Source organism: Cololabis saira, chromosome 10 (genome assembly GCF_033807715.1).
Source record: "Cololabis saira isolate AMF1-May2022 chromosome 10, fColSai1.1, whole genome shotgun sequence".
Lineage (NCBI taxonomy): Eukaryota > Metazoa > Chordata > Actinopteri > Beloniformes > Belonidae > Cololabis > Cololabis saira.
The window spans coordinates 13,993,889-14,015,453 of NC_084596.1; the positions used below are offsets into that span (position 1 = coordinate 13,993,889).

General features: G+C 40.5%; 3 protein-coding genes across 3 annotated transcripts; 1 reads left to right on the forward strand and 2 right to left on the reverse strand.

Annotated features, from left to right (window-relative positions):
• Positions 1-1,202: 1,202 nt before the first annotated feature.
• LOC133452446 (gamma-crystallin N-A) lies at positions 1,203-3,529 on the reverse strand. The gene is made up of 4 exons (XM_061731755.1): positions 3,373-3,529; positions 2,915-3,163; positions 2,389-2,534; positions 1,203-1,437 (listed from the first exon to the last, which is right to left on the reverse strand). Exons 1-4 carry the CDS (start codon positions 3,391-3,393, stop codon positions 1,302-1,304), a joined length of 552 nt encoding a protein of 183 aa, XP_061587739.1. The 5' UTR covers positions 3,394-3,529; the 3' UTR covers positions 1,203-1,301.
• A 1,276-nt stretch (positions 3,530-4,805) lies between these two features.
• On the forward strand, positions 4,806-6,548 carry ly97.3 (lymphocyte antigen 97, tandem duplicate 3). Its single transcript, XM_061731756.1, has 4 exons — positions 4,806-4,912; positions 5,223-5,292; positions 5,935-6,057; positions 6,274-6,548. The coding sequence occupies exons 1-4, from the start codon at positions 4,883-4,885 to the stop codon at positions 6,378-6,380; spliced, it is 330 nt and encodes a 109-aa protein (XP_061587740.1). The 5' UTR covers positions 4,806-4,882; the 3' UTR covers positions 6,381-6,548.
• An 812-nt stretch (positions 6,549-7,360) lies between these two features.
• LOC133452445 (GTP-binding protein Rheb) lies at positions 7,361-20,033 on the reverse strand. Its single transcript, XM_061731754.1, has 8 exons — positions 19,734-20,033; positions 18,784-18,855; positions 15,930-15,997; positions 14,712-14,794; positions 14,565-14,621; positions 14,407-14,454; positions 13,326-13,407; positions 7,361-8,360 (listed from the first exon to the last, which is right to left on the reverse strand). Exons 1-8 carry the CDS (start codon positions 19,783-19,785, stop codon positions 8,268-8,270), a joined length of 555 nt encoding a protein of 184 aa, XP_061587738.1. The 5' UTR covers positions 19,786-20,033; the 3' UTR covers positions 7,361-8,267.
• Between the last annotated feature and the right edge of the window lie 1,532 nt (positions 20,034-21,565).

The window sequence follows — 21,565 nt, forward strand, 5'->3', positions numbered from 1 at the left end:
TCAGAGATTAGTAGGAGGACTTTGTTCCATAGTTATAAGAACTCTAAAAATAAAAAAAGTTTGTGTTGTGTTGTATGGAAACACCAATAGATTGTAAGGATCTTTTTTCTTTTTTTTTTTTGGTGTTGCTACATGGACAACAGTATGAACTCGTGACACCACCCATGTTGTCCCTTAAGTTATCAGCTGACATAAGTGTACAGTACAGTAAATTAATCCATCTAACAAGTAAATGCAATCAGAGTAACAAGACAAAGTGATAAAACAAGGTCAGCCTAAATGCTGAAAAGTAGTCCACCAGCCAACCTTTCCTGTCTCTGAATTCTGCAGTTTTCTCAAATATATCCCATAAACTGATTTAATTTCCTTTACTGGGTCATAGCTATAAAATCTAAATGTAACCACCCTTCATCCCTAACATCAGTCAAGATTTATAAACTGGTGAACTTATGAACTTGTTACTTGTTACTTATTGAGTATTATTGGTCTATTTTTACATGCTTCTTGCTTGCAAACTGACGTGGGAGGCATTTTACGTTGGCATGTTTTGGTCAGATGTTGCAGAAGTCCCCCAGAGAGCCCTGAACATAGCGACACAGTAAAATAGATAAATGACACTAGGTGGTAGCAGAGCTCCCCAGGGCAGGTGTACCTACACTGTGTATCCTTTTTTTATTCACTCTTGATTTATCCTTCCTATGTGGCAAGGATGCACCATTTCTATTGTTCCCCTGTGACTGTCAAACATTCATCTGTGTAGGCATCAAAAGGTTGACGGGTTTAATGGGAACATTTTCTTTAGTTGAATATTGGCTGCTTGTTTTAACTGCTGTCATTACAATCATAGTTGTTTTAGTTTTTTTTTTCACTTTTAGTGTTTAAATGCTTGATTAAATAAATTCCAGATACGTGTATTAATCTGAGTTTAGTGGCGTTCAAAATGTCTTATATTTCTTAGTAATGGATCCATTAGTATGTGGTAAAGCAGTGCACTTAAAAGTTCCCCGGCTATGGCGTACAGCGGAAAGCAATTACCTGAGTCACAGCTATTTCCCCAATAAAATAAGTAGGAGTTCCACATTAATTGAGCACAAAAAGGATGAAAAAAAAAAAAAATACATGGTTGAAATACTGTAGGATCACTAGTTTATTTCATCCTGGGAATTATTCAGTACAAAAATAAAAGAACCAGCAGCATGAAACATTTTCTGTATCTTTTTATTCATCTTCAGCACCAGAGTCAGACACTTGACAGTGGGGTGTCGGATTTAGTTTCCTGAAACATCAATGGTGAGGTAGCTTTAAAAGTAGTTTGCCACCCTGCGGACAGACTGAATGTTGGGGTTCTCTGCCTGCCACTCCACGTGTGAGCAGTAGTTTCCTCTCTCCACGATGTACATGCGGCCGCGGTAGTTTGGCTCCTCGTACAACACCCAGCTGCTCGGAGAGAGTCAACAAAAACCAGTCAGGGACCGGGCCGTACAGTTTATGCCAAATGACAGATAGTGACTCTTATTTGATAGTGAGATTTCTCTCAGAGGAGCACTTTAAGTCAGTTTAACAGTATTGTGCTTTTAATCAGGTGCAAGACCTGAACCCAGTCCGGGGTCAGCATCGTAAAACCTCAGGTTGCATTTGCACCTCAGAGATTCCTAATCTTGCGTGTTTTATTTAGAAATATGAAAACAAACATGTAAAAATCACTCATCCAAGCATTCATATGGATGTTGGCTTCATGGGGGAAATATCTAGAACATGCAGGACAACAGCCCTCCAGGGCCAGGATTAGGGAACGCTGCTAAATACAATAAATAAAGGAAAAACAAACAGTCTGAAAGTCCCACAGACTTAAATGGGAACGACTTTCTGCTAAAATTTTAAGATGACGACCATGAAATCATAACACTCCTTTTGATGTATGTGTGTTACCCTGCTAAATGTTACTCATTACATTTTCTTTGTAAATAATATCAATGCTTCAGAGCTGTTAGTGTCACAGAAAAAGTAATTGAAAATTGATAAACGGTTATATGAGGATTAAAAGCGTCTCAGGCACTCTTATTTAACATATATCGTCTCATTGTTCAATATTTTAATGACGCACTTTGCACAATTTCTTAATTAAATCAATGTGCAAGGCCTTTTTTTTTTTTTAAATCCCAGAAAGTTTCCTGCCAAATGTTCAGAAGGCATTAGATTCAGCTACTAGAAAATGCATAGAAGATGTTTTTGGAGTATTAATGTTCCCTGTGAGCTGATTATGTGATATGGTTGAGAAATGTAAGCAAAACTATCATCATTAGTAATTAGTCATGTTGAGAAGTGCTGGATGGATCTGCTGAAGGAAGGTTCAGTCAAACAGTTAATTATGGCCACAGAGATACTTACGCGCCGTCTCCATAAACCCTGAGGGAGTTGATACAGTTCTTGGTCAGGCCTCGCGCCTGCAGGAACGGACAGTCGTCACACATCTCCACACACTGGCCGGAGAAGTTGTCTGCCTCGAACAGCTCCAACCTGTAGTGTTCTCCGTGCTGAGGAGGGAAAAAGGCACGTATGCTCGCTGAGTCACGATGGCAAACAATCGGCTTCCCCTCTCTCTGCAAACTAGCAAGGCTGTCTCCTCTGTGTGACAGAGGCCTACAGAAATCTCAACATTAAATGCATAGGTGGTGGGTTGCACATCCTAAGTGGATTTCTATTAGCTGATAGTTTGCAATGCCAAAACTTGTATGCAACCTGGTTCATCCATTATTATGAACATTAGTGATCAACTACCTGTTGATTTAGCTGGCATAGAGATGAAAGTAACCAAGGCCATCGAAATCTCACCCTAACAGACTTTCTTACCGGCCAAATATGCGTCTGCCGCCAGCCTGCGTCTCACTCAGACATACACAACACACACTTTTACCATCCTGATTGGCTTGCAGGAGCCCATGTGATCATTATGGGCATTCCAGCGCTGGAACTCAGGGTACTCTCCGTGCTCCAGAATATACTGCTGGCCCTTGAAGTCTGGGTGGTCGAAGCAGATGAAGGCCCCGCTCTCCACGCGGATAGAGTTCACCCTGTTCATGAAGCCGCGGTCCTGGAAGTTGTCGCAGTCACTGCGGATCTCCAGCTTTCTCCCGGTGAAACATTTCCCCTCATAGAACACAATCTGTTTGTTTTTTTCACCAAAGAAGCAAAGACACGTTGAAAAAATACCGCCAACAGTTCGAACAGATAGAAAGATTTTTGATAGACGCCCCAAAGTTGGACAAATCATAGCAACTTGTGTCTTTTTGTGATTTGCTTTTGTGTGTGAAACGCCTATGCGAATGTCTGGGAAAGGTTTACTGTGGCTGCAATTGTCGTTGCGGTACTCACCTTTCCTGAGTACTGAGACATTTTCCACTCTTAACTCTCCCCACAATACTCACACAGTCTAAGAGTGGAAAAATTTGGACTCCCAGATATATATGGCCGACAGAGAGAGAGGTGGCATTGCGAGGCAGGGGCAACAAAGGCACAACAATGGGGGGGTTTAGACATTTTGCCACATGGACAGTTTCCCTTACATGTGCCAGTGCTGATATTGGAGTTTGCCTGTAAAGGAGAGCCAAACAATGGAGTGGGAGAGGTTTTGCTTTGATTGAGCTTTCGGAGTGATGTCACACTTTGGCAGCGCTCGCAGAGTAATATTTGGGTTGTGTCCAGATGAGGGGAGATGGAGAGGGAAAACAAACACAGGGAGGAGAGGTGAAAGGGCAGGAATGACCAAAAAGCTATAAACTATCCTCCGACAAGCAGCAGCGGCGGCAGCGAGGCGTGGCCCCCACTCTGCCTCAAACTAGTTATCCGTGCACAAGTGTAAACAGCAGCGGGGTGTCGGGCCGCCAAGTGTACGCGAAAGCAGATACCTCTCCTTCTTCTCCGTCAGAATCCCCCTCTCAGTTATTGTTTCCCTGCCAGTGAATCAGAGGATCCCCCCCTGGATCAACTTAGACCTTGACCTTTGGAAATCTAGGGAGGAGACAAACGGTCACAATTTTAAACATCGCCACGTTTGGGGCCGGGCAGGAGGGAGGGGTTCCAAAGCAAATACGACTTGTTTTTTCACCTGCTGCGTGAGGTGCACACTCTGAAATGAGCCAACCGTCCTCCGACGGAACCTGTCAGTGCCACTCATTTTAGATCATTTGCAACCGTTTCACTGATTTCTTATTACTTCCTTTGTGGTACATGCATTCAGTTTGTGATTTTCAACTTTTATTTTAGTAAAACCTTAGAAAAAAGTAGCAAATGTGGAGACTGGGCGTGAATCAAATGATCCTTCGGGGTAGGGAACAAACTAAATATGTGATGCTCGAGGAATATGAATGCACTCATTTATCAGGTCACCCCCTATCTACACGATGACCTAAATAACAGAGTGATTGAATGTGTATGTTTTTATCGGACGTGTTTTTGGGACTGGTTCTGTATTTTGACCTTGAGTTTAATCATACCTGCTGAATCAACCAGAGAGCTGTAGTCCTTTTACACTTGCATTAGATTAATCAAACAGTTCATGGCAGCTCAAACAAAATCAGACTTTGTTCTTTATTTCAAAAGCCAGTGCAAATGTTATTTAATGTACCAAAGGTGCGTCGTTTCATCTGGATCCACCAAAAGTAAACATTTTTTTTGACAAAGAATTAAATCCTCGCGGTCTGATATCGTTCAAAGGTCTGACCGCTCTTGCGTAATACATTGGGAAAGTGTAACCTCTGACCACATTGTCCCCGAAGAGAGTGAGGTGCTAAGTATATAGACACAACACGGCTATAACTCTTAACGGGACGTTACCATGGCAGAATAAAGTAAGGAGGAGTATAAAATCAGGGAAAGTCGGTGAATGCAACTCAGTCATTGGCAGATCAGCAAGGTATGTACAGGAGTTTTTCTGGATAAAAACACTTATCTGTTGTTTTGTATTTAGCCCAATCCATGTCCATGTGGAATTGGTTCGTAACACTTGTATAAAATCAGCATCAAGCTTAGTTTTAATTTAATGTACTTTTTAATTAAATGTCAATATTGATAAACTGTGCTTCCGTTCCTTCAAAATAAGACAATTTCACCTCTGACAGAAATTTCCAGACGAGATAGACTTTCATTTCATGCCTTTCCAGACGTGAAATCTGTTGATTTGAAAGCAGCGTGCAGGTTATCAGATTGTGCTTTATCTGCCACAGGGTGCAGCGCTGAACGGCACAATGAAGTTGTTGGTCCTGGCTTTAACCGTCACCCTGCTGTTTGCAGCCGGTGAGTCTGTCACTGATTCTCCAGTGTATCAACACAAACTCTGCTGCTGGGCAGCGGGGAGACCCATATTTTCCTTTTTGTTGTCACTGATGCATTTTACAGCAGACACATTTGGAATGAGACATGAAACTGACTTACAAAATGAATCTCTCGGGATAATCAGAGGAGAAAATTAACATCTAAGTCAAACCTTGTGGAAAAACTTGGATATTGGATCAGATACATTTAAAGAAAATGAAATCTGATATACAGGACTGTCTCAGAAAATTAGAATATTGTGATTTTCTGTAGTGCAATTACAAAAACAAAAATGTCATACATTCTGGATTCATTACAAATCAACTGAAATATTGCAAGCCTTTTATTATTTTAATATTGCTGATCATGGTTTACAGTTTAAGAAAACTCAAATATCCTATCTCGAAAAATTAGAATATTCTGGGAATCTTAATCTTAAACTGTAAACCCTAATCAGCAATATTAAAATAATAAAAGGCTTGCAATATTTCAGTTGATTTGTAATGAATCCAGAATGTATGACATTTTAGTTTTTTTAATTGCATTACAGAAAATAAAGAACTTTATCACAATATTCTAATTTTCTGAGACAGTCCTGTACATCCATGTTTGCTCTGTGTACAGGTGAAGCTCTGCAGTGCCATCGCTGCATCCCAAAAAAGGCTGGACAGGACTGTGAGCTCACCGTGGAGACATGTAAACCATGGAAGGATGGCTGCGCTTCCGCCAACTTCCTCAGGCCACCAGGTGAGTTTCCCAAAACAATGAAATTGTCCTCAGGGATGAAGAATTTTCACATTTTTCATGCATTTAATGTTTGTAGCTTAATTTACAGAAATAATTAGCTGAACTCCATCCTCAAATAAGAGGAACTGTGAAACGCTTGTGAATCGTGGAAACGCCTCCCTAAGGGACATCCTTCTTGCTTCATAAACTTCCACCTTTTGCCCATTACTTTCTTAGGTGGTCATTACCAGAAATGCATGGCCCTGTCAGACTGCACGCTGCTGAAGCTCAACGCCTACATTGACATGAACTGCTGCTCCGAAGACTTTTGCAACACCTTATAATTCCTAATGAAGAGAAATTCTGAAGCCCTGCAGCAAAAGCCGAACGGGAAATAAAGCCCCAATGGCTCCACATCAGAATGAATGTATGAACATACAAAAGCAGCTTTTTTTAGAAAGATGTAGTCTGCAATTTCCTATCCCTGCTAATTAAATAAGTCCGGAAAAGAGTACGCATCTGTTCATTCATTCTTTCTTATGTTTTAAAATCAGCAATCTCTTTCTTTTTCCATTTTAAAACAGCATGCATCATATGTGGTGAACATAAAGATATTCTATTACTCTGACCATCTTTAAAGCGATGTACACTTCCTTGAATAAAAAAGTAGTTGGAGACACCAGTTACGCCTAAAACAGACAGACCAAACTGTCTTCATTGCTGTAAAACTGTAAAAAAAATCAAATGTTAAAAGTTCTAATGAATAAACTTGAGTCGTTTTCCTGGTTGCAAAAACCTCAGTCAGAATCCACAAACCAGCCTGTTTACATAACCACTTTTTGCTTTAATGATTACAATCAAAAACATTTGTACAACATTTTCAACATTAGAAAATGGATGCAGAGTTTCTTTTTGGCTGACAGGAACCGCTATGAAACAAACTGAGGGACAGAAAAGTGGGTACTGCGAGGTGATGAAGTAGAAAAAGAGCGGTCGATGTATCAGAAGAAATGTGTTTACAGACCTGTGTTGGAGGAGAATGCTTGGTATGGGTTTTTTTTCTTATCTTGTGTTATTTAAACAGAAAGAGGGCCTATAGCTTATATGGAAGTTGCACTATTGGCGCTTTTATGCTAGTACCTACTCAGCGCGACTCGACTCGTCTCGCCTCCACTCGCCTCGTCCTCGTTTGTTTCTAGACACCCAGATGAGAAGTGGGCGGGTTGGAGCGAAGCTGCTGTGACGTATTTGATTGTGTGATCTAAACGGAGAACAATAAAGATGTAGAACCTGGAGGAGATGATATATGTGCTGCTTGGCTTGATGATTGATTGGTGTTTGATATCAAGTTAAAAAATGAGAGTGAAAGAAGCTTCAAGCGTTTGTCTCGGCGCTGCTGAAAAGTCAGCTGGAGGCGCGAGCAGCAGATCTGGTCGTTCCTTATCGCCCGTCTAGATCCCTTTTTAATTCTCTCCTCAGCCACCAGGTTTATGAACATCTGCACCTCAGAGTTGGATCACCAAACAGACTTTTGCGCTACTTTTGCTTGTCGAATAAAATGAATAAGCCGCGAGTCGCTCTTTCGCTGATTTCCGCCTCCTGATTCAAACGTCTGATGGCCCCGCCTCCCGACCAATCGGTGGCCTGTAGTGTGATGACGTCAGATCCAGGGCCGACTCAGCACGCTCAGAACCTCGGCAGAATAGATACAGAAAAAGTATCTACTCGGCACGCCTCCACCCGCCTCCACCCCTAGTGGAAAAGCGCAAAACCGGGGCGAGGCGAGTAGAGTCGAGCTGAGTAGTTACTAGTGTAAAAGCGCCGTATTATGAGAAGCTAAGATGCACCGATTCACTACTATCTTCTCTCCGGTTCACAAGTATTGTCACATCTGGGACGCGAAATCATTTTTTCTGATACATCCATGTATGCATTTTAATGTTTTGCATCAGTGCCGAGCACAGGAGATGGATGGGCAGATTGTGGAAAAATTGAAGACAAGGATTACACCATTCGTCCTTTTGTTTCATCCAACACACAAAGAAAAACAAGGATGATCGAAGGGGAACGAGAAATACTGATAAATAACAGTGGAATCAGAGCCATAAATAGACAGTATTGGATATTTAGGACCCTGGGGGTGGAGTCAGCTGAGGTGGAGGAGGACTGGCAGCTAGCCTTCAAGTAACGGGATATCCCAGTGCAGTGTCCTGTGTGTTGATTAGACAGCTCTACATCATGGAGCAGGATGTTTTTCCCGGTTGCACGCCGCCATCCATCTTTTCTGCCTCCAGGATCATCCTTCGGAAAACCTCTACGGCCGTCTGAGAGAGCAAGGAAACACACACACAAAACTCCGTAACATGGCTCACCCACGACAGAGATGGGAATGTTTTAACGGTGACTTCATTTGAAAATGATTCTTAGTGAGAAAAACATAAGCCTGTTGCATTGGTAACAAAATACAGCAGCATATGCATTTGAATAAAACACAACAAACTTTCAGAAAAAACAAGAAGAAAGCAGAAAAGCCGTGGTGTGTGGTTTCTACCGGCCTGTAGGGGGAGATGTGGTTCAGAGAACAGTCTCAAGAGCAGGGGCGGGAAATCCTGCTCCTTGAGGGCTGGTGTCCTGCATGTTTGAGATGTTTCCCTAATCATCAACACTTGTGCAGACCTCGATGGTGACCACTAACTTGAATCAGGTGTGTTGAAGCAGGGAAACATCTACAACAGGTAGGACACCGGCCCTGCAGGACCAGGACTGCCCACCCCTGGTCCTAGGGTCAATAATTACTTCTCCCTTTGGACTAAAAGTGTTTCCTTTTAAAAAGAAAAGAGTTGACTAAAACGTCTTTCATTGGCGTGAAACAGATGTTGGTTCTTTGCTTGGAAAACAAAACCCCTCTCTGGTAGCTGTTACGTACTGCTTTTCCTGTGTAGCTTTGTTAAACCTTGCGTTTTCAGGTTGAATTTCTAAACTACCAGGTTTTGTGAAATATACTTTTGGTTTTGTTGAGTGTTTATGTTTAGTGGTTGTGTTTCTGAAATGTTACATTTTAATTTTCCTTGTTAACTTTGTTAACGGATGTAGCAGCATTTAACACCAACTACCTAAACCTCCCGATTTTGAATTTAACTCACAACAAACACAGGTTTAGCTGATTTGTTGTGAGAGTGGCTGGAAACTACTGGAAACACATTTAAAACGGGCTTTTGACTTATTTAGCTTCCTATTCTGCTGGGGCAGTTTTGGCAGTCGCCAAATCAGTAGCTGTGATTCAGAAGTGAACTTCATGGTCAATTTCCAGATTTAGTGTAGATGAGGGTAAATATTGACATAAGTGTGTAGTATGGAGAAACGCACCACATGTTGAAAATTACTTGAATTCGTAAGCATGGCTTATGTTTAAATGTCAAACTGATGGGATATCTACCCTGTAGCAAGAAACCCCAGGGCTGTTAAATTAATGAACAGACTACCAGTGATGTCACCCAAAGGTTTTCTGGTGAGGTTTTGAAGCCTCTTTTTCCTCCTACTTCCCGACGCCGTGCAGTACGGCATGCTGCAGATGGGCGGGACAAACAGTCCAAGGAAACTGACTGGAATACGTCCACTTTATGTCAGTCAACGTTAGCCGTGGCTAACAGCTCCACCAGTCTGTCGTCACACAGCAGATTTGTTCTGATGTTTTAGCTGCTGCTAACAAACCTAGCAGGGGCGAGTGGCCAAGGGCCGACCATCTAACTTTCAGGCTGGGGGTTAGATTCATTAGTAGCAGTTCCTCCACTGGCCGTTGGAGGCTGGCTGTAAAAACCAGTCAGTCTCCGTTGACTCCCGTGTTAAAATGTCCAAATTTAAGGCAAAAATAAACATATTTTCAGCCTGGTTAAAAAAAAAACAAACTAACATTTTAGTCTCAATCATTTCATTTCACATCTTTGAAAACTCTGCAGGGGAGAATTTCTTTCTGCCATGCTAAAATAATTTATAGCAAATAGTAAATGTATTTCTAATATGATTGATTGGCGTTCAGCACTGCCAATGGCTACCCTTTATCCCTTCCTCATCTGTAATTGTCATGTTACCACGCTTAATGACGCAACCAGCCATTTGTATTAACCCAGCATCAGTTAAACACGATAGTAATGTTTGCTTTTACGACAGAGAACATGTTAAATGGTACATTCTGCTGTACATGTCTGCCGGCAGTTCTGTGGAGATATTTCAGTAGGGATGCACAGAAGGAAAGTAGCCAAAGCTAACTTTGATGGACTTTACAGGGGGTGTGTTCCCTACGGCTTCCCGAGCAACATGGCTGCTGAAGCCAATGGGTTATTTGACCTAATGACCTAAAGGTTCATGTGTCACATGTTTTTTCTAACTTGCAAATTGCTTCTGAGGCCGAATGGACGGCACTGTTAAACTCTAACTGCCTAGCAACAAGGCATTGTGTTCGGCCCATTGTGTTTTTCCAAAATATCTAAAATTGTGTTAATTTCATTGTTTATTTTTGACAATGTCATTTTGAATGATGGGGTTTTATTTTTAGTTTTCTCTTTTATGCGAAAGGGTTTTTAGATATCTCTTCTTAGTCTTATTTCCTTTTCTCCAGAGTAGCTTTGCGTTGCACTTCGGGCCGACTTTGCTTTCTAACTGAAAATGAAGATCGCACAGAGAACCGCGACTCGAATGTGTCGTGCGGAGGATGCACCTTTTGTAACAAACCACCTTACTGCCTTTTTGTCCACTTGAAGACAGGAAATGCTACACAGACATGACAACTTCAAAGTGCTAGGGCTTTGAAACACAGACTGTGTAGGCGTCTTCAAGTGCAGCCGCTGTTTTGGCTCCTGTAGGCGTGGAAGTGTGAAGTGGAATTTAAATCAGAGGTCGTCACTCTGAAACAGCTAATGCATGACAACGATGTTGCAGGTATTTAGTTAGCTTAGCGGTGGTTAAATACAAAGAAATGCTGATAAAGGCATTTTTTGTGACTACATCGGTCCAAGACATTTGAGTTTTATTTCTACTTTTCTTGTACAACATCGTGAATTGTGGCACAAGAACATTTGCAGAGCTGAATTTTATGAATGATGAAAAAAATAATAATTTTTTGCCAGAAGACTGATGAGCCACAGCGACTCCTGAGTCACAACAACCCAGTCTAATGTGCGCGGTATTGATTGGTTTCACTCCCTTGCAGCCCTAATGTTGTTTGGATGTGATTTGATAAATGTAAATATAGCGGGTGGTTGGGTGTAATCGCAAAGCATCCAGGTCCAGCACTTGTCGTATCGGAGCTTCAGATTTATCCCGATTTGTCCTGATGCATTCAGGTGTCTGCAGGGATTTCATGCATCGTCTCAAAAAGTGCAGCAGTGGACAACAGACAAAGTAATAATCATGTAACAGTGATTTAGAAATCAATGGGGGCCGCTTATCAGACCTCAAATACATAAACGTGCTCAGAGTTTAAGCATTATTGCATCGATGCGGCCCAGAGTTCACTCCTGCTGGTCAAGTTAACAAAGTGAACAGTGACTGATTTGGAAATGAGGTTTTTTTTGAGTGAGCCGTTAATCATCTTTTGGACTCATGCAGACTAAATTGCCCTCTTAAACCTAAAACTAATTCATAAAAAATTAAGCATATAAATAGTGTTGAGTGATTAACCTAAGTGGCCTCTCTCTGCAAAGTCTTAAAATAGCACATTTAATGCCACATATTAGATAAATGGTTGTTATTGTGCCAGGCCTCTTCTCTTTAACAGATGGAGGGCCTGACTCAGCGTGTAAGAGCAAATGAAGCGTGAGCTCCAGGGATCACCATGTTACCAGGCTAACACTGAACAATGCTCCAGTCTTTTAAATCCCAAACTGTGAAGGAAACGGCGCCATAATGCTTCACAAATCTAAAGCAAACAGCCGAGGTGAGAGAAAACGGTTTGTTACTGTAAAAGACACACCTTCCATAGTTCACCTGTCACACGTTTGTTTGCACGTTTATCAATCTCAGAAGGGCAGCAATGGCTCAAATTGTAAGGTAGGACATTCATTAAGCAGAACTTTCAAATGTGTAATGTTTGATGGATGTTTGTAAGGCTATTTGGTGCTTCTTTGTTGACTACTGGCAGAGGTGTCAAGTAACAAAGTACAAATACTTTGTTACCTTACTTAAGTAGAAATTTTGGTTATCTATACTTCACTGGAGTAATTATTTTTCAGACGACTTTTTACTTTTACTCCTTACATTTTCACGCAATTATCTGTACTTTTTACTCCTTACATTTTAAAAACAGCCTCGTTACTCTATTTCATTTCGGCCTTTAAAAAAAAACTATCCAGTTAAATTGCTCCATCCGGATAGAGTGAATTTGGTTGTGGTTGTTTCAGATGTTCTTGTCCAGTTTTGTTCTTACATCCGTTCCCTCAGATTCCTGCAACTAAACTTGGATGTACATTCCAATAAAGGTTAGGATAAATGATAACATGCCTCTGAAGTTTGACTTTTTGCACCATTACAATACTAGTCATCATATCTTCTGCTTTCTGAAACACATGTTAATGCTCAATAGTACACATATATGGTTCTTTAATATATTTGCATTATACTAAGATGCATTCATTTTCAATGGCTTTTGTCCTTAATGGCTTTTTTCCCCCTTACATTACTTTTACTTTTACCGTATACTTTTATACATAGTAGTTTTGAAACCAGTACTTTTATACTTTTACTTGAGTAAAAAACTTGAGTTGATACTTCAACTTCTACAGGAGTATTTTTAAAGTCTAGTATCTGTACTTCTACCTGAGTAATGAATGTGAATACTTGTAGAAAAAGAGTGCCGTTCCTGTCAGATGCTTTCAGGGGGAGAACTAAATTAGAAGTGGCCAACATCGCATCAAGCGTTTCCAAATACAGAATCTTAGTCGTAATAGCATCTCTTCATTAGCCACCGTCCCTCCACACTCAGAACCCTTATTTCTATCTGCGTATCTCTTGGAGGGTGTGGGAAGTAGGCGAGACGCTGAGTACACCGTGGAAAGGTTACCAGTGACTGACAGGGCAGACATGTGAAGACGGGCGAGTATTCACACTCACGTACGGCCCTGAGCTGTCATCCAGCCAGACCTGAGCGTGTTTGAATGGAAATAGAAAGGGAGGAAAAGCAGCAGACAGCAGTGCAAACCGCCGCCACGTTCGTCAATATCTGTTTCCAGAGTCCTGACTCTCAGGAGTAACTGCAAATGCAAATCTTTCAAGCAGGTCAATAACATCTCTTTTACCTGGTTCTCTTTAGCCGAGGACTCCATGAAGGCTGCGTTCCAGGATTCAGCTAAGGCTTTTCCCTCTTCGCAACTGATTACTCTGAGGTGGACAAAAAATGTTTGTTTTTTTTAAATAATGACAATTAAATGTTTCCAGAAATGCAACCAAAATAATCAATAAAAAATAATCATATCTACTATGGCTGGGCGATATGGACCAAAAGTCATATCTCAATATTTTCTAGCTGAATGGCGATACTCGATATATATCGATATTTTTTCTGTTGCCATAATTGGGGTTTCCCCCAAAGCATTATAGCATAGCATCTCTGTTAGCTTCATTTTTTTCTGAGGCAAACCCTTAAAAAAACAGTCAGTTTTAATACAAAGCCTCGTGCCAAATGTCACACAGGTTCCTTTATTAACAGAGGTCTGCACAATATCAAAATGTATAAAACAAATGAAATAAAAATAAACTGCCTGCATATATAGAATAAAAATGCTTCTTGAATAAAATAAAACAAATATCCCTTTCCTGCATAACAATTAAATTAAAATACACTGTGCAATTAATACAATGTAGACAGTAACAGGCAGACTTTTCCACTGGGGTTGACAGTTGTGCAAATAAAAAAACATTTGTGCAAATCTCAAATAAAACATTCAAGTCTGTTTGAATGTCAAAAAATAAGCTATATCAAAATCCTAAAAAAAAAAATGTAAAAAATAAAAAAAAAAATGTTTTAAATCGATATAAATATTGTCTCATACTATATCGCGTTTGAAAATATATCGATATATATTAAAATCTCGATATATCGCCCAGCCCTAATATCTACAGATGTGAAGGATTCCACTGACTCGGTGCAGTTTATCATAAATATGCTACAAAGCCTTACAGGGACATAGTGTTACTCTAACAGGCTGGTGCACATTCTTCCAGCGTTCACTCATGTGGACCAACGCTACGCTGTTGTTCAGCTTTGCATTTGCAGGACAGACGTGATTATTAAAGCCAAACACTGTTCGGACCCACGAGCAGCGCTGCAGCCTACGGTGAACCTAATGAAAAGCTACTTGGGGGTGCATCGGGACATACCGCTCCATATGTAGGTCATTCTTGTTTCCGACGAGCATAATTGGAACTCTGCATCAAGGGAAAAGTAAAAGGCCACGATGTTATTTGTGCTGTGTGATATATTACAAATGTCCGGGAAATGGCTCGGGTAGCAGACCAAAAAAAGCAGCCGCACTTACTGAACTTTTCCCACCATGTCCAACAGCTTTTCGTGGATAACTTGTACGACTTCAAAACTGTAAGGAGAAAAAAAAGGGTATAAATGTATTTTTGCTGACCTTTAGAGATATTTGGTTGCTTTAAAGAAGCGGAAGGTGAGCCTGCACCTTTTATTAGATGTAACAGAGTAGACCAGAATGTAACCGTTGATGTCTATGGAGTAAGTCTGTGGAAAGATGGAGTATTCATCCTGGAAAACATATAAAAAGGTCAAGAATTAACTTTGCAATGTTGCAACATGTATTAACATAAGATCCAACTAACCAGGGAAGCATTCATGAATAGGGATGGGCAGTATGGACTAAAAAAAGTATCACGATAATTTCTGGCACTAACGATAAAATAACGATAAAAATGACGATAAAAAAATACCAATTGAACTCCACCTTTTCAACTATAAATCTATCTCGCTCTCAGATCTGCCATGTATGTTACCGAAAAACGTCAATTTATCCTTTTTTCTTTGTTTCTTTCTTTCTTTCTTTCTTTCAGGCTCATTCCTTCCTTCCTTCCTTCCTTCCTTCCTTCCTTCCTTCCTTCCTTCCTTCCTTCCTTCCTTCCTTCCTTCCTTCCTTCCTTCCTTCCTTCCTTCCTTCCTTCCTTCCTTCCTTCCTTCCTTCCTTCCTTCCGCTCTCTCCTTCCTTCTTCCCTTCCTCTTTTCTCCCTTCCTTCCTCCTTTCCTTGTTTTCTCCCTTCCTTCTCCCCTCCCTTCCTTCTCCCCTCCCTTCCTTCCTTCCTTCCTTCCTTCCTTCCTTCCTTCCTTCCTTCCTTCCTTCCTTCCTTCCTTCCGCTCTCTCCTTCCTTCTTCCCTTCCTCTTTTCTCCCTTCCTTCCTCCTTTCCTTGTTTTCTCCCTTCCTTCTCCCCTCCCTTCCTTCTCCCCTCCCTTCCTTCCTTCCTTCCTTCCTTCCTTCCTTCCTTCCTTCCTTCCTTCCTTCCTTCCTTCCTTCCTTCCTTCCTTCCTTCCTTCCTTCCTTCCTTCCTTCCTTCCTTCCTCCTGCTCTCTCCTTCCTTCTTCCCTTCCTCTTTTCTCCCTTCCTTCCTCCTTTCCTTCCTTCCTCCTTTCCTTGTTTTCCTTCCTTCCTTCCTTCCTTCCTTCCTTCCTTCCTTCCTTCCTTCCTTCCTTCCTTCCTTCCTTCACGTACGTTGTGCGTGGATTTAACGCAGAACCATAAATCAGTTTTACACAAAAACGTCATCAACGGAAATTTATCGTTTTTACCGCGAGATGACAAATTCTTATCGTGAGGAATTTTTTTGACGGTATATCGTGAACGGTAAGATATCGCCCATTCCTATTCATGAAGTGTATTGAGTCATACGGTACCTGCCCTGCTGTGTCCACAAGCTGGAGGTGATACTCTTGTCCATTTATTGTGATCATTTTAGTAAACGCTGCAATTAAAAGAAAATACAGATTCTTAAAAGTGGCATATTTCTTTTCAAAATGACAATTACAAACATAAAAAAAACACAACCGGACACCGTGCAATCCGGGCACCTGCGTCTTCATTACCCGCTGTTTCTGTGCTGCGAGATGTTTGAAGACACGACTATGGATCTAGTTTGGCACCACTGAGTTCACTGAGAGCAGGATTGTCAATATCGGTCTTGAGGAGTCTTGTTATCTATCGTGGGAAAGAGTGAGCTCACAGCCTGCAGCATCCTGCTGATAGCGCTGACATTACTTTATGTTAAGCATCCAGGGATTATTTATAGATACAGGCCACACGGCTGAGGAACGCGGGGCGGTATATGCGCGCAAACATGTCAGGCAAAAGAGAAAACAGTCTGCTGGTAAAGTTTAGACTCAAACCTCTGAAGCATCTGGGATTATGTGCTAAAAGAGGTTGATGAATGACTGCACGTTGTCCCACAAGCCTCACACGAAGTGCTATCCATTTGCAAGCACGGTTTCGTTTCTAAGCATCCTTTATCCAGACGTTAGAGGGGACGGTTTATTCAAGCCAAATTCTTGTTGAAAGTGTGTAAGGTGGGGAAATGAGCCAAAGTAATGCTTCAGTTCATTATCTGGGAGGAAACATCGCACCCTGGTGGGTAAGAACTAAATCTTGAGATTCATTGTGTGTGAGTAAAACCTCCCCTGGACTCAGGATTTAGAGTTCACAGCAGGGCATGGCCAACAGTGTCATACATGAATCCCCTCATGGTCCCATCTGTGGGCCGAGCTCGGCCAGCCATCCTAATTGTTTTCCATACAAAGAACTCGCTTAGGGCCTCAGAATATGACTTTGATTTCCAGGGGGTGGAGTCAAAAGGACGCAGAGTAAACTGCCTCTGGACGCCACTGGACAGACACACAAGCACTCAGAGAAACGAGGCATGTGATGTGGGCAGAGCGACAACATCCAAAATGGTGCTCAGTTCTGTTGGTTTTGCAGTAAAAACATGTTGATCCGAGGGTTTTTTAGCAACCTTGCAGCCATATTAGTTGTTTTGAATATCGGCTCTTGGATGTTCCTGTATGAGCCGTCATATAAAGCCGGCCCCCGCTATGCTGCGACTGGTTTGGTACGTTCTGTACCGCTGGAAATGGTTGGAAGTGGGAGAGAGGCCCGCCCTGTTTCACGAGAGCTCTTTTGTGAATAGATGCGGCTATCCAGGCGAGAGCGAGAAGGCCGATACGGCATGATGCTGTGAAGTCTAACCTCATTTCAAGCTATAAAACGAGGAAGAAAATTCAAACTAATGAAACTCAACTTATCGTTTCATAAATCAAACTCCTGCTGCATCCAAAATCCAAAGAAATAAAAGTTTGTGTCTTTGTGTTACTAAAATATATATATATATATATATATATATATATATATATATATATATATATAAACAAATGCTAAGCACAACATTTAGGGTTAACAACCGTCCCTTGAAAAATGGAATCGTCCCGTATTTATAAACATAAGTGCACGTCCCGTATTGAGCTGAAAAGGGACTCACTTTGTCCCGTTTTACTGTGAGAGTCAAAAAATAGTCATGAAATGCCAATGGAAAATGGCATTGAGCTGTTGAGTTCATAAGTTGTTTTTTCTGTTTTACTACAACTGTAGCCTACAGTCATGGCTTTGAGGCACAAATATGTTTTCTACAAACTTTCTGTTTGCACTTTTGTTATTGCACTAAAAATGTGCATTAATGGATGTTCTGCTTTCTTTCTATTGTTTTATATTCATTTATACAATTCTAAGTTAAGCAGGACAGGTTTCTGTTTAAGAAAGATACTTATGTTATTCATTTTTGTTACAGTTTGTGTCTTTGAGTTACTAAAATATAAATCTGTTCTCAGGGTGGGAAAGGGCTCCATACAAAAGCTTGATTTTGGCTTCAGTATCAATCAGTTGTTATGGCTTGCCCTAAAAAAAGGCAATTATATCTCCATGGTAACTGAACAACTTCATCTACTGAGGGCATTTACATGAACACTTTTATCCTGGTTTTCCATTCTTATCCTGTTCACATCCCCCGTATGCAGGGTCACTCGTGTTTCTAGGCTTCTTATCATGTGCAAATGTTTGATTTTTTTCATATAATGTTAGTTAAAACGATCTTTTCCAGCATGAAATGTTCAGAAAACTGGATAAGGTCAAAGCCGCCTGCATCTTGATTCCTCTTTGGGTAGGGAGCAGGATATGATGTTTACACGCGAAAGACACAGAAAACTACTAAAATTCAGGATGGATTTTGCATGTACATGCAAACAAATAATTATAATGATAAAGATAATGATTTTTAACCATATTTACTGCCTACGTGAAGATTCATAGACACGGGTCATTGAGTTCATTATAATCCTAACAGATTTAATAGAAGACAACCAGACCCTGTTTCTTTCAGGATCACTTTTTTATTTTTTTTTTCTCATCAAACATGAAGATCTTAGGGGCACAATGCTGAAACATGTGAAATATTTGGACAAGGAACATTACCTGACTTAATTTAATACCTCTAGAAATATAAGTCAGAAATCCTGACAGTCAAACATGTTGTTGCAAATCAATACCGGATCAGTAACGAACACAGATGATAGAAAATTAATGCAAAATGTATCATTAATGTAAGTAATTCTTCAGAAACAACCAAGTAACATCAGAATCTGAGAGGCTGTCCGCCTTAATTTAACAGTTTCCTGTGAGAAAACCCAGTTTGTGAAACAGTCCACTTACTGTTTTCTATTGTTGGATCATAGGAATCCACAAACTGGCCCTCCACGAACTGGATGGTCAAGGAAGACTTTCCTGCAAAAATGCAAATAACACTGGCATCATTTCGCCATCAAATGAAGGAGAGACCAATGCTGTGAGGGCATGAATGAATTTCTAAATGGAGAAATGGAGTCTCATCCGGTTCAGGTGTAGGAGAGAGGACAGGACAGCACAGTGATGGTGGAAAATGATTTAAAAATTACAGAAAACCCAAATAGGACCGAATCAAACCCATAAAAGTACATTATCATCATACTAAGGGAGGTGTAAATCGGTTTCAGCAGATGAAAGCATTAAATAATGATTAAAAGGAAGCATATTGCAGGGTTGTGTCGGTGGTGCGGGCATGCTGTCCTCTATCCCTGCGTGGATGTCGCCATCCTCTCATCCTCTCATCCTTTCATCCTCTCATCCTCTCCTAAAAACTGCGCTTCTCTGCTTCACATGGCCACATTGAGCTGGTCGTGATGCGTCAAGGCTGATTTATGGTTCCGCGTTACACCAACGCAGAGCCTACGGCGTAGGGTACGCGGCGACGCGCATCGTACGATGCGCGCTGCCGCGTACCTTACGCCGTAGGCTCTGCGTCGATTTAACGCAGTACCATAAATCCGCCTTAACATGGCTCCGGGGTGAGGATGGAAACACATCCACAAGGCCACCAAGTGGAAAAATATTCCTGATTCCGACCGAAAAAATACAAAACAAAAAAACAAACCCCCCCAAATGCCACATTTTACTTCCCGGCGCTCATTCTGAGGTTATTGCGTGACAAGATCCCACTCCCTATAATTTAAATCTATTTCTAGGAGGCGTGAAGCGCGCTCATAATGGACTTAAAGGGAGTCGAGAGGCCGCAGAAATCTGATTCCCTCGATGACAGCGACGAGATATCTCCCCCCGACACTCACCTACGGATCTGTACCCGAGGATGGCGATCTTTCGTGATTTGGGCTGCGGCATGTTGTCCTGTCGGTTATCGCATCCAGCCCTCGGGGTCGACCGCAACCTCGCACCGGAATGGCATCCAAATCAACGGGCGCACAGATCCGTCATACAGCCTCTTCTTATTTAACGTGGTGTTTTTATTTTATTATGACTTCTCTGTCCAGATTTCGATTTAAAAAATATATATAATGATTTCTCGTCATATGGGAGAAAAAAAGCATGGAGTATCTACAGATCTACAATAAACTGCGTCACTCCCATTTGCGATGTAATGAATTAGTAATTACTGGCTTATTCTGATTGGCTGCATGCGTTTGTGGGCATAGACATAAAAACGTAGACGCCCCATCGAGCGCTGAGCCGTACGTCAACGTCGCCGCCATATTGGATGTGGCAAGACTGCGCTGTAAACTAATACAAGTAAATAGACTTATTTTCATAAAGCGCCTTTATACAAAGAAATTTACCTTTTACGTCTCATTTATTCATTCACACACGCACTAATATACTTGGGAAACAGTTTAGGCACCAAATATAATATATTTAATTTTTTCAGATGGCAAAAATAAGAACTTTATTAATCCCACATAGGAGTAATTCTCTCAATTTTCTCATCAACAAAGCATATTTTACATAAAAATATTTTAAATTTTTCAAGTAACAAAATAACATATTTGAACCATTTTTCAGATTTTTTCAGTTATTTTATTGTCTGAAAAATGGTTCAAATGTTATTTTATTGTCTGAAAAATGGTTTAAATATGTTATTTGAAAAAAAAATGTAATTAGTTTTGTTGGTGAGAAAATATGTTTCTCTATTTTTATTATTTTTGTGAGGGGGGATATATATTGTTTTTTGGCACTACCATGTTCTCGATAGACCCCTTTCCGTGTTTGTAAACAAGTATGACGTGGAAATTACGTTACTAAACTAACTGTGGCGGATGGAAAGCAACTTCCTTCCCGGAGGAAGATATCACAAAGTGGCCCGATGTCCAATGGCCGGATATTCATCTGTATTTGGTTGAGAAACCTAGTGTTTACACTCAGGAGAAGCTGCGACACTGTCAGCAGCTGTCACAGCTGAAGTTTGTAAAGAATTATGACAACTGAATGTATTGTATACACTAGACATTTTAAGTTATTTTATTATTTCATATTTATTTAATTTATCTTATTATTTTTGTTAATTTACCGTGTCCCCTTTGTTTCTTAATGAGTTTCATTAAGCATTGCCTTTGAATGAAAGCCATGTCATGTGTACCTTTGTCTGTGCTGGCTGAATGAAGTTGATAGTTATTTAAAAAAAATTTAAAAATTAAAAATTATATGAGCTTTATTGTCCATCCTGCATCTCACATTATCACCATTAATTTACAGAAACATATTCCCACTAATATGATAAAAAGAAAAACATTAAAAGGAATATAATGCAAAATACTGTTTTTTAAAACTTAGTTCATTATTTTTAGGTAAATTCATTATTTTTATTTGAGGGTTTGTGGGGATTAATATATCTATAATATACCTGAGTTTGATATACAACACATATAGTGAATATATGTATATTTGTGCAGCATATTTACAGCTGTAGAAGTTGGATGTTTGTAGCTTTAAAAAGAAAATAATCAATACATTTACACAATCAGCAAGAAAAAACAAATAACTCCGGTAGTTTATTAGCAAAAGTTTAATAGTCAAGTAAATCATTAATGGCTGATATTCAGTTCATAGTCACAGCTCCAAATCACTGATGAGAAAATAAAAAAATGTCAAGACTTGATGTTATTACACG